This window comes from Melospiza georgiana, chromosome Z, assembly GCF_028018845.1.
Source record: "Melospiza georgiana isolate bMelGeo1 chromosome Z, bMelGeo1.pri, whole genome shotgun sequence".
NCBI classification, from domain to species: Eukaryota; Metazoa; Chordata; class Aves; order Passeriformes; family Passerellidae; genus Melospiza; species Melospiza georgiana.
The window spans coordinates 64528988-64541707 of record NC_080465.1 but is presented as its reverse complement, the minus strand read 5'-3'; the positions used below and the strand labels follow the sequence as shown (position 1 = coordinate 64541707).

Sequence of the window (12720 nt, the reverse complement as noted above, 5' to 3'; positions counted from 1 at the left end):
CATCCCTGAGTGGCATAGAGTGCAACGTTTGCATCGAGCAGTGATTGTCATTTACGAAGCATGAAACTTAAAAAGTAAAGACAAGGACAGGGCCTCCAGCACACTGTTCCTAATGGAGATGGGATTTAGTTTCTAGAGTGGAGGCAGAAGGTGCTGGGACAGGCTGGTAGGTGTAAATACATTAGTATTTTATTGGCCAGGGAAAAGCAAGCTGCTCTGTCTCAGGGTTCCATTTCACACATCCTTAGACATAATGGATTGGACAAAAAAAAAATTTGTGTTTCAGTTTGATCTTATGAGCTATATTCCTGGGATGTCCAAAAGACAATGACTGAAAATAGGAATGACCTTTCAGGCTGGACCTTAGCTCTTCTGGAAACAGCACAATCAATGCAGAGTGAGAAGGGAGGAGGAGGATTGGGGGAGCCTTTCAAATGACATTTGAAACACAGCTTCAGAGGGGTCAAAAAGTCAACAGGGAAAGAGGCTATCAGCTGCACATCTCTAGCTAAACTGCCTTACCAGTTTGTGGGACTGCTGCAGTCTTAGAGAAGCTTGTACAGCCCAGTAGAGGGAGGCCAGGAGGCTATCACAGAGGAGCACTTTGCATCCTCTTTGTATAGAAGTTGTTACATCAGAAACCCTGCAAACTGTCCCAAAGGGAAACACACCCCTACACCAGCTGCCACAGTGAAACTGAACAAAGAAAATCACGTAACAAAGCTCATCTTCATGGGCAGCTCTGGCAGCTGCTCCACCTCAGCACCATAACCTGGCACTGGTGCCCAAGGTGCAACAGGACCATGCATGCCCTGCGAAACTGAGCTGAAATAACAACAGGGAGCTTGAAGTCAAAGCATTTAGGAGAGCAACATCTGCCTTCTGCTCAATAGAGCTCAAGTGGGACCTCTCCATGCCAAGGGCCCCAGTCTTGCTATCAGCTGAGCACCTTCTTTGCTGAAATGCCTCAATTTTTGTTGAATTTAGTTAGAGTTAAGGGTCTGAAAACTTGCGGAATCAATTCATTCATGCTGTTCATTCACAAGCCAATCAAAAACTGTACTTTGCTTTCAGAAACAGGTTTTCTCAACTGAGGTGCCTTCTAATACCATGTTTCTTTTCTAGCAATTTCCATTAGAAGGAAATATGAATCTTACAACTAACTGTTGTAGGCAAGAGAGATACTTACAGCAAAATGAATTCTTTGTGATAGTATAATGAACACTGTACATCTGCTTCCTCAATGCCAAAGGTAATTTAGAATAATATGACTGAATTACTGGAGAGCAATGCTAGTAGTAGTAGATTCAATACATGCTTTAAATATATGCTTTAAATATGATTTCAAATAACCTTTTGTTACAGGTCCCAGGTTAATCAATCATTAAAAAACGTGTCTCATTTGAAAAGTCTGTCACTAAAAAAATCAACAAACATATCTAGTTATTATAGAAAGAAGATGTGACGAATTTTAGTTTTAGACACTTATTTGAAAAGTTTCAGGTTTTACCGTAGACTACCGAAAGCCAAAAAAACTAAAATGAAGAACTAATATTATGAATTATTAAGTTATTTACTAAAATTCATGCTATTTTGTCCTTAAAAGTCTATGGACAACTTGAATATGTGAAGCCCAATATCAAGAATTTGAAATTTTGAGTGTAAGTGACTGTGTTAGCAAAACCAATCACAAAAATCCAGCCTGTGGCATGTGATCATTATGCGTTGTTCCACACTCAGTCAAAGAAGGGCAAAAGAGGTACTATACCTATGTGGCCAAGCCCAAGTGACAGAAAATTAAATAAAATCTAATTGCAGTTACCATAGCACAGTTCCATAAATAAATAGTGTTTGAAAATGAATTCTCATTTTCCAAGTAAACCACAACACTATTTGCTCAAATCCTGTACTAATAGTAACAAAAATTTGTTTGGCAATAATTGAAAATCTCGGTAGATGTTATTGCCTATCAATGACAATGAAGATCTTGTATGGCAGAGTATTAGAAGTTTTAGGACAAAAGCCAAGAATTCACTTTTATTTCTAAACTGGATATTTCTACCTTTGTGGTCTCTCACAAGTTACTTAATCTTTTTTCTTTCATTTCCACATCTTTAAAATGTGATCATAATCATTACTGATTGGAAAGGTCATGACATTGCAGTGATATAAGAATAGTGTTTTAAAGATTAAAGGCCCTGCAGATAATGATTAGTGTCATTTTCGCTGGTGACCTCCATTTAGTTATCTTGCCTGAGTAGTAATTCAAAAATCCCAAGGAGCAATTAGCTTATTAGAGAAGAAAACAACATTTTCAAGATGTAACACACAATTGTGAAGGACTATTTATAAACATGACAAACCTCTTTATTAAGCAGCACTACGAACAGTAGTATTTATCGCTTATTCTATATTTCTATGGGTTGGCTAAATATATACTTTTGATATACTGTAAATGAATTTATAAAATATTTCGAACAATATGTGTGTGTTCTTGTGGTGGGAAATCAAGAAAAACATGAATCCCCTGCAATTAAAACTGAGCACTTCTAGAGTTCAGTATGACTCCATGTTTCTCCCAATAAATCTACACAAATAACATGTAGACATTAAGTTTTCATATACACATACTTGAAATTTGGGATCTTTTTCTTGGATTTGCCCTATAAAAAGGGCTGCAAACAGGTAAATCACCTTGTAAAGGAATGTCAGTCTTACTGTTAGAGTGGTATAAAGAAGCATCAAGAGAAATGCTTTATTATTTTAATCTAAGACATTTCAAGGTACTCACTAGAGAAATGTGTTCTGAATTTGGAGTAAAAATGTAACTTTAGTAACTGCTGTTCTATATAGCATTAAGAAATTTTGAAGAGTATGTCATATTTGCAACAAAGTTCTCACAACAAAATTTGCTGGACAGATTTTTTTTTTCTAAGTTGTAATGGACCTGCACAGAAACATTTATTAGCTGAGAGTTTGTAACTACTCTTGTACCTGTTCTGGCACTGTTAAAACAGAACAAATAAATTGTGATATTCTCAAGACTTGATTCTGCCACAAAATACATATGCAAACTTGCAATGGAAGGCAAGGGAGAGCTCTCAAAGTACTTGAAATAGCCTGTGAATTATCTGCTCATGCAGAAGAGAGAAGCCTGAGACCAGAGCTGCCTGAGGCATTATCACTACAACAGACCCGATTTTCTTCACCCACCTCAGGGGCCACCTGTGTCCCTGTGGGCTCCCTGTGACACTGCCCCTCCATGAGCCTGGCAAACAGGCAGGTCCTGGGTGCTTCCCCTTGCCTTGCACTGGCTTCTGCATGGTTTGAAATAAAGAACATCTGCTTGTGATCCTGGCTTCACTTCCTTTCCTCTCTACTGCCTGCTGCTTCTTATTTCTGCTCTATGCCCTTTGCTGGTATCCCAGAGGAGACTGCTCTGAAAAAGTTCACAATGGGTAAAAGTGGTGGTAAAGGGAGATGTAGCAGAAACTGAATCCTTCTTTCAAAGCTAAACCATCTGTGTCTTGTACTACTGGCAGAATGCAGATACATTAATAATGACTGCTGATTAAACTTAATTAATCCAGAAGATTAATTCCATGGCTGCCTTCCACTCCCCTCTGTGTTTGCCTTTGGTTTTGCAAGCAAATGCATGTACAGTCAGTTCAGAGACAGACAATAAGAAAGCTCCAGCCCTTTGCTCCACTCCTGAAATGCATTTAAAATAAATCCTATATATGCATATATATATATACAGTTATATACATACAGATATATACATACATATATGCACGTGTTTAAAACATACACAGATGTACGAGTGTAATGGAAACCATCAGTCCCATCTAGATGATGACTGTCAGAAACAGTGACAATTACACTGTTGTTTGTAGTAACCATGGACTTCACTCACTTTTGACTTTCTTCCTCCTTCCCTCCTTTCCTTCAGAGATACATTTTAGGCTTTCCATGGTTTTCACTGAGCTTACTACCTATCTTTCTAATGAGTTCAGCAAAAAACAAACCAAGACTTGAAACTACTTTTCAAACCAGTATATATAAAACAAAATCCTGTGTGAAATCACAAAAATGTACATATGGGATTGTCTAAATTTTTACTCCATGTTTCAGATACTTTACTGAGATCAGGTCCTACTTTTATATATGTTATCCTCCTGTAACAGTGAGAAAATGAAAAAAACCCCAATCCTATTCCTCCTTTCAGTAAACCCATCCAGACAAGGCTTTTGCACCATTGATACATTCCTGATGTTTGATTTACACACAGCACGCATGCACTACATTACGCACATCTCAGAAGTAATCCTGTCATTACAGATTGGCAGCTGACAATTTAACTCTGGCAAAGCAAATCTTGATTGCCCAAAGTAAATCTAATACATTACTTGGAGAATGGGAAATACATGAGAGCTGGGTTGAGCATCCTTTAAATGTAGGCATGTGATTTTAAGTTACAGCATGTATGCATATAATGCATACACACGTATGTACATACATACACATATATATGTATATATATGTGAGTGTGTGTGTCTTCCATATATGCACATAACTTCCAAGACAGCTACAGATTTCCACATGCATTAAACTATCTAAAAACATAGAACTAGGCAGTCTAATAAGTGGAATTTTCTTAAATTATATTTTAACAATAAACAGCAAGAGTAATACTGCAAAGTACTGCTCTATTATCATGTATATCTACAATAAAATTCTAGGAACAGTTGTCTCCCAAAACATCCCCCAATAAAAGTAAATTAAAAAAAAGGTAACACCCAGTGTCCTACATTTTTATATTCATTGTCAGTTCAAAAATGAAAAAAAAAAAACAACACGAAAAGTAAACAAAAGAGAAAAAAGACATCCCCACTCAGAGTTGCATATTTACATTCTTCAAACTGTAGCGGTGAAAAATAATTCTATTAAGTGCAGGACATTCCTAGTGTTGCAGTAGTGACATTTTTAATAATTTCTTCATGAAAACATTTCTCTTTGTCTTACTAGTGATGCATTCCATGACTAAGTGAAAATTCTATTATCCCCTTCACTTGCAGCCAGTGGTTGAGTCTGGATTGAAAAGCTCCTTGTATAATGGAGGAAACAGTGTGTTCACTATGTCTGGATGAGATTGCTTAAATACCTGCAGTTTCTCTCCGTGCAAGTTGCAAAGTGCAGTAATTGTTGGTATCTTGGCTATTAACTGTAAGACATTGAAGCAAAAAAAAAAAAAAAAAAAAAAGAAAAGGAAGAAGGTGGAAGCATATTTTGTATAAATTACACTTTCCAAAATGAACTATGTTAGCTTCTTGCTGAGTAACTGAAAGCGATACTTTAAGCTCATCAAAACCCGCCCACAGGACTAGACATTGTTCTTACTGTGAGAGCCTAGAAACAGCTGTCCCCAAAGTTTTAGCCAAGGGCCAAAAATGCATCTGACAAGGAATAGCCTCAACGAGCACATTTTTAAGGCAGTCACATTCTTTATAGGGTATGAATTAAAATTATTGGTATATTGAACAAAAAATGGAGTAAGAGGCAACAGGGACAAGAGTCAGACAAGCCTCTACACATGGCAAGAACACAGTGCATTTCTTTTAGCTTACATTAATGTGGCAATACACACAGAACTGGCTGCAGAAAGAGAAGAGTCATGCTTGAGGACTGCTTGGTGTTCTGTTTAAAGAACTTACCTTTGTCAATGTCTCCTCATCGAGGTGGTTCTTCTGAATAACATGTTGAAGTGCAAAGTAAATCTTTTCCTGAAGCTTCTGGACCTTCCTTGGCTCTATTAACCAGGCTCGATCTGAGAAAAAGGAAAATAAAAGTTAAAGAATGCACAGTTGTGGGGCATGCTCATGGTGCATACAGGGTACTGTGCTGGCAAGTACCCACAGGAATCATAAATCTCACAGGGAAGGACTCCATCATGGTTTCAGAGGCAAAGTGTCTTAACCCATTAAAGGATCACCTGAGAACTTAATTAACACATACAAAACATACAGGAACAGTGTTGGCTCTGCATCTATTTGTTTAAAACAGGATGCTAGGCATCAAGATGGGAATAGAAATGAAACATGGCTCAACATTTTATTATTCTCTGTTGGTACAATCAGTGTTCTAATTTCATACTGGCTGAAAAACATGTCACGTTATCTCAGTGTTTTAATACATAAATAATAAACTTGCTGATCAAAACAATTCTTTGAAAATAAGATAATTATTCAAACATTATTATATCTCATTATTTACTAGGCTAATATTTTGAGAAAAATATATTCTAATTAAAAATAAAAGGCTTTCTTCATGACAACTTTTCAATAATTCAAAAGAATTGCAAAATGCAAGTTTCTAATTTTTTTAAAATGTTCTCTTAAACAACACAAAATGCAAGATAATCTGGAAGAATAACAGCTACATAGTTGTTTTAAAACCTATATGGCTGCTACTGGACTCAAATCCCACTTGCAGGAGGTTTTCCTTACAGTCTGTATTTTCACAAGTCATAGGTTCTGGAGAAAGCTCAAAGAGAAGAAAGTAGCAGACCCCAAGACAACCCAAACCCATTAATGCAGTGTGCTTGGTGCACCACTGAACCTTCTGTTTTCCCACACTGCAAACTATTTTTTTCTCCCTCACTCCAGACCAATTAGTGGGTATAGATTTTAGCTTTCATAGGGGAAATAGGAAAACTTCTTTTACCACAGGCATGAATCTTCAGGTACAAATTGAACAATTCAGGAAAAACCCCTTTCACTTTTCTTTCATCCATTCCCCATCATTAAAATAAGTCACAAAAATGAATTAATTTAACCTTTTCAATGAACACACACGCCACACAGGCTGGAACCGAATGACATTTTATCACAGGAATAGCACAACTCTGCCGTTTGTCTGACTGTCTCTGGGGAGAGGGGCATGAAAAGAGTTGGTTGCCAAGTACTTCGAAAAGGGAAAAAACCAAACCTCGGCTACTTAAGAGATGATCAGGAAAAGAAAACAGTATTTTGTAAACGTTAGAGAACTGTGTTCCCTGAAGGTAAGCCAAGGGATCCTGTGCCATCAGTGGCCATGGAAATAGAATTAGCTGAGAACATATGCACTTTCTACACAATAAGGTATGTTTAGACTTCAGAAGTTAGGTACTAAACTTTATGCTACTGCAAAACCTGGTCTTTAAATAGTGTTAAATTAATGCCTATTGTGGCAGACTGGAGCTAGAAACATACAGACCAGTCCCTAAAGGTCTACCTTTCTTCACAAGAATAAGTTTAAAAATAGACTGAGGTGGTTAAAGAACAGGTTCATCACTCACCTGTCATGAAGCATGCCGTATTTTACACAAGAGTTCTTAAACTCATTACAAGAGCCAGGTAAAAATTTTTAACAGATGCTAACTTTGTCTCCCAAAATGTGGTTTCTACCACCTGAACACCATCTGTAAATTTGGCTGGAATTTCAGAGGTAACTAGCTATATTCACAGAAGTGCAAGAAAAAGTCAATAGATCGGTGACCACCTTTAAAGGACACAAGAAGCAGTGTAGTGTACTTTTCCTCTTGGGTTTTGAACTTCTCCATCTTCAAAAAGTATGCTGTCCACTAGGCTAGAGAACAGTGTAGGAAAGAAGATGAGAGACAGCTCAGAAACAGACAAGATCTGCTTTTGCCAAAAGGAAGGTGGGAAGAAGGAAAATGCCAAGTCAAAGTCTCAGGAGACAGACTGGCACAAGGGAGCAGCCATGTTCCTGTCTTACCACGTGCCTCTTTTGTATGTTCGAAGGTGGAGATGCCTCTGCAGCCTTTACTGGATTTGTACAACATTTCAGCTTTTGAAATCACAAGTCAATCTAGAGAATCACCTTCAAGCAGTGTGGTCATGTTGATCATGAAATGGAAAATCTGGATTTCTGCTCTGAATTAGGTGGATGAGACACCGGCCTTTGCAACATTTGCAAGACTACTGATGGATTTTACTCATGGACACCCCTCTCAGGTGCCCTTACTCCAGTGGACTGCTCTGGTTTCTGTAAGGGGCCTAAACACTGAGATGAAGGCTGCAAGAATCACCTTTCAGGTGGCGACTTCTGCAGAAAAGAAACCTGAATACGAGTACTTCCTATATGGAATCTTTGTACGCTTGTATTAGTCGATGAAAGGACTGGTGCAGGGACTTCTGTGAAGCAGTGCTTTATTTTTAAATTTTTTAATTTGTTCCCATGATGAAACTCTTTATTGTGAAGGAACTGGACCTTCAAGTGTGGAAGGAAATATTTCTTTCTCTATTGTTTACTATTATTGTTTTTGTAAGAAAATAAATGGCATATTTTAGTATCCGTTCATTCTGGACTATTTTCTCTGTCTTCCCACCTCAAATGTAGCAGCCTAGCTGAAAGGGGAGTTTTTTAGGCAATCGAGGTTTACAGGTTTTTTTTGGAAGGAAGATTGCTTTCACCCATGCACTTGTTCCTGCAGCCCATAATTTCCTTCTTGCTGTGTCTTAGGACTAGTTACACATGCTCACACACTACAGTCTGCATGCACCAAACACTTTTGGTCCTTTTAATTTTTTTTTTTTTTTTTTTTTTGGCTAAAACAATGGGAGATGTTTCATGTATTCTCTGGCTTGCAAACTAAAGGGATGTATGCAGAACTGCAGAAATTAATCAGAATTTTGATTCCAGCAGCTAGCACCCTCTGCCACCCACCCATCTTTGATCTTTTCAGACAGAGAGGAAGGTTGGGCAGAGACCCATTGGGACATTGCTGATCCAAAGTCAGGACATCCGGGGGGTGGTGCAGAGGCAGCTCTCATGCCTGCACACAGCTGGGACACCTTTGAGGTGGCAATCATCAATGTTTGGAGGGTTGTAGGTGCAATATTTTGGTGTAACCCCATGAAGAGTCACTGGTTCAACTACTTCACTTCTGAGCAGACAGTGTCAAGAACTGCTCCAAGTGAAAGGAAAAGGAGTATAGTCCTTTCAGTAGGTGTTGTTAGCGATGAGAATGAATGTGTTGACACCATCTGTGATAGTCTAATTCTGACTAACATAACCCCAAACACAGATGTGCAAAAGCACAAGGTGACCTAGAAGAAGTCTTCAGCAGAAAATGTTTGAAATATCATGGTGTGGTTTTTTTTGTAAGGCATTTTAAGAGGTTAGCCTTAGATGAAAATGTGTATCTATATTGCCTGAGGCATATTTAAAAATCCCACACTAGACTGTGAGCTTGTATACTAGATCCACCTTCTGAGCCAGCTTAAATCACAAAACAGACTTCGTCTGTGTTCAGCCAGCCGTCACTCCCTTAAATGCATGTTTGCCTATGTAGAGTTATGATACATGAATACATGAAAAAGAGCATGTTGCACTTCTAATCACTACCTCTCACCTGGAACTAAGTTCAGACAGGAGTGATCACCAATTTTTGCATTCTCATTCCCAAGAAAAAAGCCCGTCATAGTTATGGACTATATAATCTACTCAGGGTGGTGATTTTTTGCTCCCTGAAAAAGCTAAGAGAAATATGCACCTCTTGAGTAACATGCTTCTTTTCACATGGCCTGGAGGAAGGCCAGCCTGCATTTCTTGTCTGCACAGTCCTGCTCCATGTTTGTTACACTTAGGATCTACCTCAAGTGTATGTAATTCCTGATGGTATATTTGGGTGATTCAGGCATTCTTCCACTGCTTTATACATTAGTTAACATTATTTGATGCAGCTTAAACAGCTATTTAAGTATGTAGAAATAGAGGTGGATAAAAAGCAAAAAAAAAAAAAAAAATCAGTGTTTGGAATGAAAAATTACCTGGTGATATCAGAACAGCAGATGAAAACAAGGCAATTTCCTCCTCAGTCAGCTGTAAGGAACATAAATTCTTTGCAAAGTCAAATGCTTCATTTACCAGATCATCAGAACCTGCAGACCAAAGAGAACAAAACCAATGCTAGAAATCAGCTCTTTAATCTGCAGGGATTGTTTTGGTTTCAGAAAAAGTTGTTCTTGAATTTCTGTACTGCTAAAGCAAGTGCTTTTTATTAACTACTGAAATTCCACCGAACCTGAAAATGGCACTAAAATGTACATTGAAGCAAAAAAAAATACCAAGAATTAGGATCAAGTACAAAAATTGCACAGACATCTTAGAAGAGAGTACTCGTTTTCCTTGCTCTGAGGAATGAATTGGTATTTCTAAACAGTTATTAAACCTAAAGAGGAGGAAAGACCAGCCCTAAATAACATTCATAGATAATTTCACTAATTAACAGTACAAATGTTTATGAAAATTTGCAAAAGCATCATAAAGATAAAAATAAATCAACCAATAAACATTCATAAATGTTTTAAACTTGTAAAGTAGTATGTTTATGATACACACTAAGAAAAAAAAATATGATAAATATAGACATTTTAAAGCAGTATTTCTCTTTGAATTTGGTCCTGTATCAATTTCTGATAGTATCAGTCTGATGGATGGACAAAACACCAACATTTCACTATTAACATTTCAGGTAGCACTAAATATCATGTTGAGAAACCAAGTAATTTTTTCAGTACATGAATCTAAATGAGCTTACTTAAAAGTTTTAGGCAAAACAGTATTTTCAGCAAGTTGTACCAGTTCATTATTTTAGTCTCCTCATTGCTTGGGCTAAAATTGCCTTCTGCAGGACACAATTATTGGGAGGGATTTGATACATCAAACATAACTGAACAGAGAAGATAAAGAGCTTGGCTCCTGCCATAAACTCATGACTCATCAAAACTTCAGAAGGCAAAAAAAAAAAAAACCAACCAAAACCCCTTGCTGTGCTCTTTTATTAGAGAAAAAACACCTATCATTTCTAGCAGCTAATGGAGTCATCCTTTTTTTCTTTTTCTGTTTCAACCTAGGCATTTGGAGACTTGAGGATTCAACATTTACTGGAGACTTCCACTGTGGATCACAATTCTCATAAAGACAAATTTTCTTGCTATGTGGCTCATTGCAATTTGTTGGAAAAAAAGAAGAGCAACATACCCAAAGCTTTAAACATTTGCATCCCTCCATACTTTCCTTCAAACAGAACAGTATTGTTAAGTGGGTTGAAGGCACGGCACATTCTCACCAAAACCACTTCCAAGCAGCCTAGCAGACAGAAAAAAGAGCAAAGGTACCAGGTATTATTGGCTATCAGAGCACAGGAAATCTCAAGAAGATATTTACAAAGTCATCAGTCATTAAAAACACCAGAAGACACAGACAATCTTTGAAGACATTTAGATAATACATCTATGAAGGTGACAAACAGTATTTCTGTTTGCTTTGAGTATAGAAAGGGGTCATTTCTGGTCCGGTCTAACCACCTTTTCTATAGGTTGACTTTTTCACCTTTTGCAGAAAATTAGCAGCCTGGACTGAATCTGAATTTAGATCTTGGGCAAATAATTTCAGTTTGAAATACTTGATCCTGAAAATTAGAAACACTTCTTTTTTCACTCCTAATTTCCAACTGCAAAAATATGCATTTGGAAAAGTGGAAGGAAGAATTTTAACATCCCTTAACTAAATTCAGATTTCCTGTAACATAAACTCTGAATCTGAGGATTCTTCTGCATACATGCTTTTGAGAGAAAAGTCCTCATTTTCTAACTCCTGGTCAGTACTAACAGTAGAAGAGAAAATAAAACCTCATATATTTTTATATGCTATAGCTTAGCAATGTTTTCCAACAGCAGAGGGAGATAAAACTTTTCCTATGTAGTTAGCTTTGCCAGTCAAATGAAATTTCCTGGGGGCACAGTGGTATCTGCAGAATTTTCAAATTACTACAAGATTTAAAAAAAATAGTTTTTGTGCTATAACACCCTTTTTCTAGGAGGCTGCCTGTGTCTCTGTACTGCTTCCCTTTGCAGCTGTGCCCATCATCAGAGCCTAGTCCCTCACCAAGACACAGTCAGGGTGCTCGCAACGCCGAGCTTGCGGGTTTGATTGCCCTGTGGGCCACTTGAGAGCTGGGCTCCATGTTCCTTGTTGGGTCCCTTCCACCTCAGAATAGTCTGTGAGTCTGGTTTTGCCACTGAGGTTAGCTCAGTTGGTGGGAGTCTGGCATTAGTAACACCGGGGTTGTGGGTTTGATCTCTGTTCGGGCTATTCACAGAAAATCTGGCCTCAGTGATCCCTTACAACTCAGAATAGTCAGTGATTTCTGTGTATGGAGTGCTGAATCACACAGGCTTTCAGCCTTAGTGAAGAGATCTCTCTTCAAAGAGAAGGACTTTAAGTTTTAACAAGCTGCCTCACACAGCATCCTAGCTTTTACACATGGACAGAGCAAGAAACTGATATGACAGGGTAAATGTAGTTAATTACCAGTCATGGTTCTTGTGGCTCACTTAGTCGTGCCATTTTGTCCTTCTGGGCTTGGCAGTGTTACTGCACAGTCACGATAAATCTTGTCAGGATTCTTTTGGAGGACAGAAATTACTGAGTCCCTTGATATGAAAGGAAAGTCCTTTTCCCCTTGCCCTTATGCACACACATGCAAACCTGGCATGCAGAGAGAGCATGGCTGGAGCACACTGCTGTAATCTGCTCTCATTTATTCTGAAACCAACTGGCACCAGCAGGAATTTTCCCTCCTGTGCACTGGCTGTAGTGTATTTCTGTAGTCTCATTAAGAAGATTAAAGATGACCACAGAGGCAGGCCCCAG

General features: G+C 38.1%; 1 protein-coding gene across 1 annotated transcript in view; it reads right to left on the bottom strand.

The window, feature by feature from the left end:
* Positions 1-963: 963 nt before the first annotated feature.
* The window catches only part of RORB (RAR related orphan receptor B), a 132987-nt gene continuing 121230 nt past the window's right edge, over positions 964-12720 (bottom strand). The window contains exons 7-10 of the mRNA XM_058044446.1: positions 11047-11154; positions 9834-9944; positions 5715-5827; positions 964-5224 (exon numbers count right to left, since the gene is read on the bottom strand). Of these exons, the coding sequence (XP_057900429.1) occupies positions 5069-5224; positions 5715-5827; positions 9834-9944; positions 11047-11154 (488 nt within the window). The 3' untranslated portion in view covers positions 964-5068. The remainder of the gene's footprint in view (positions 5225-5714; positions 5828-9833; positions 9945-11046; positions 11155-12720) is intronic.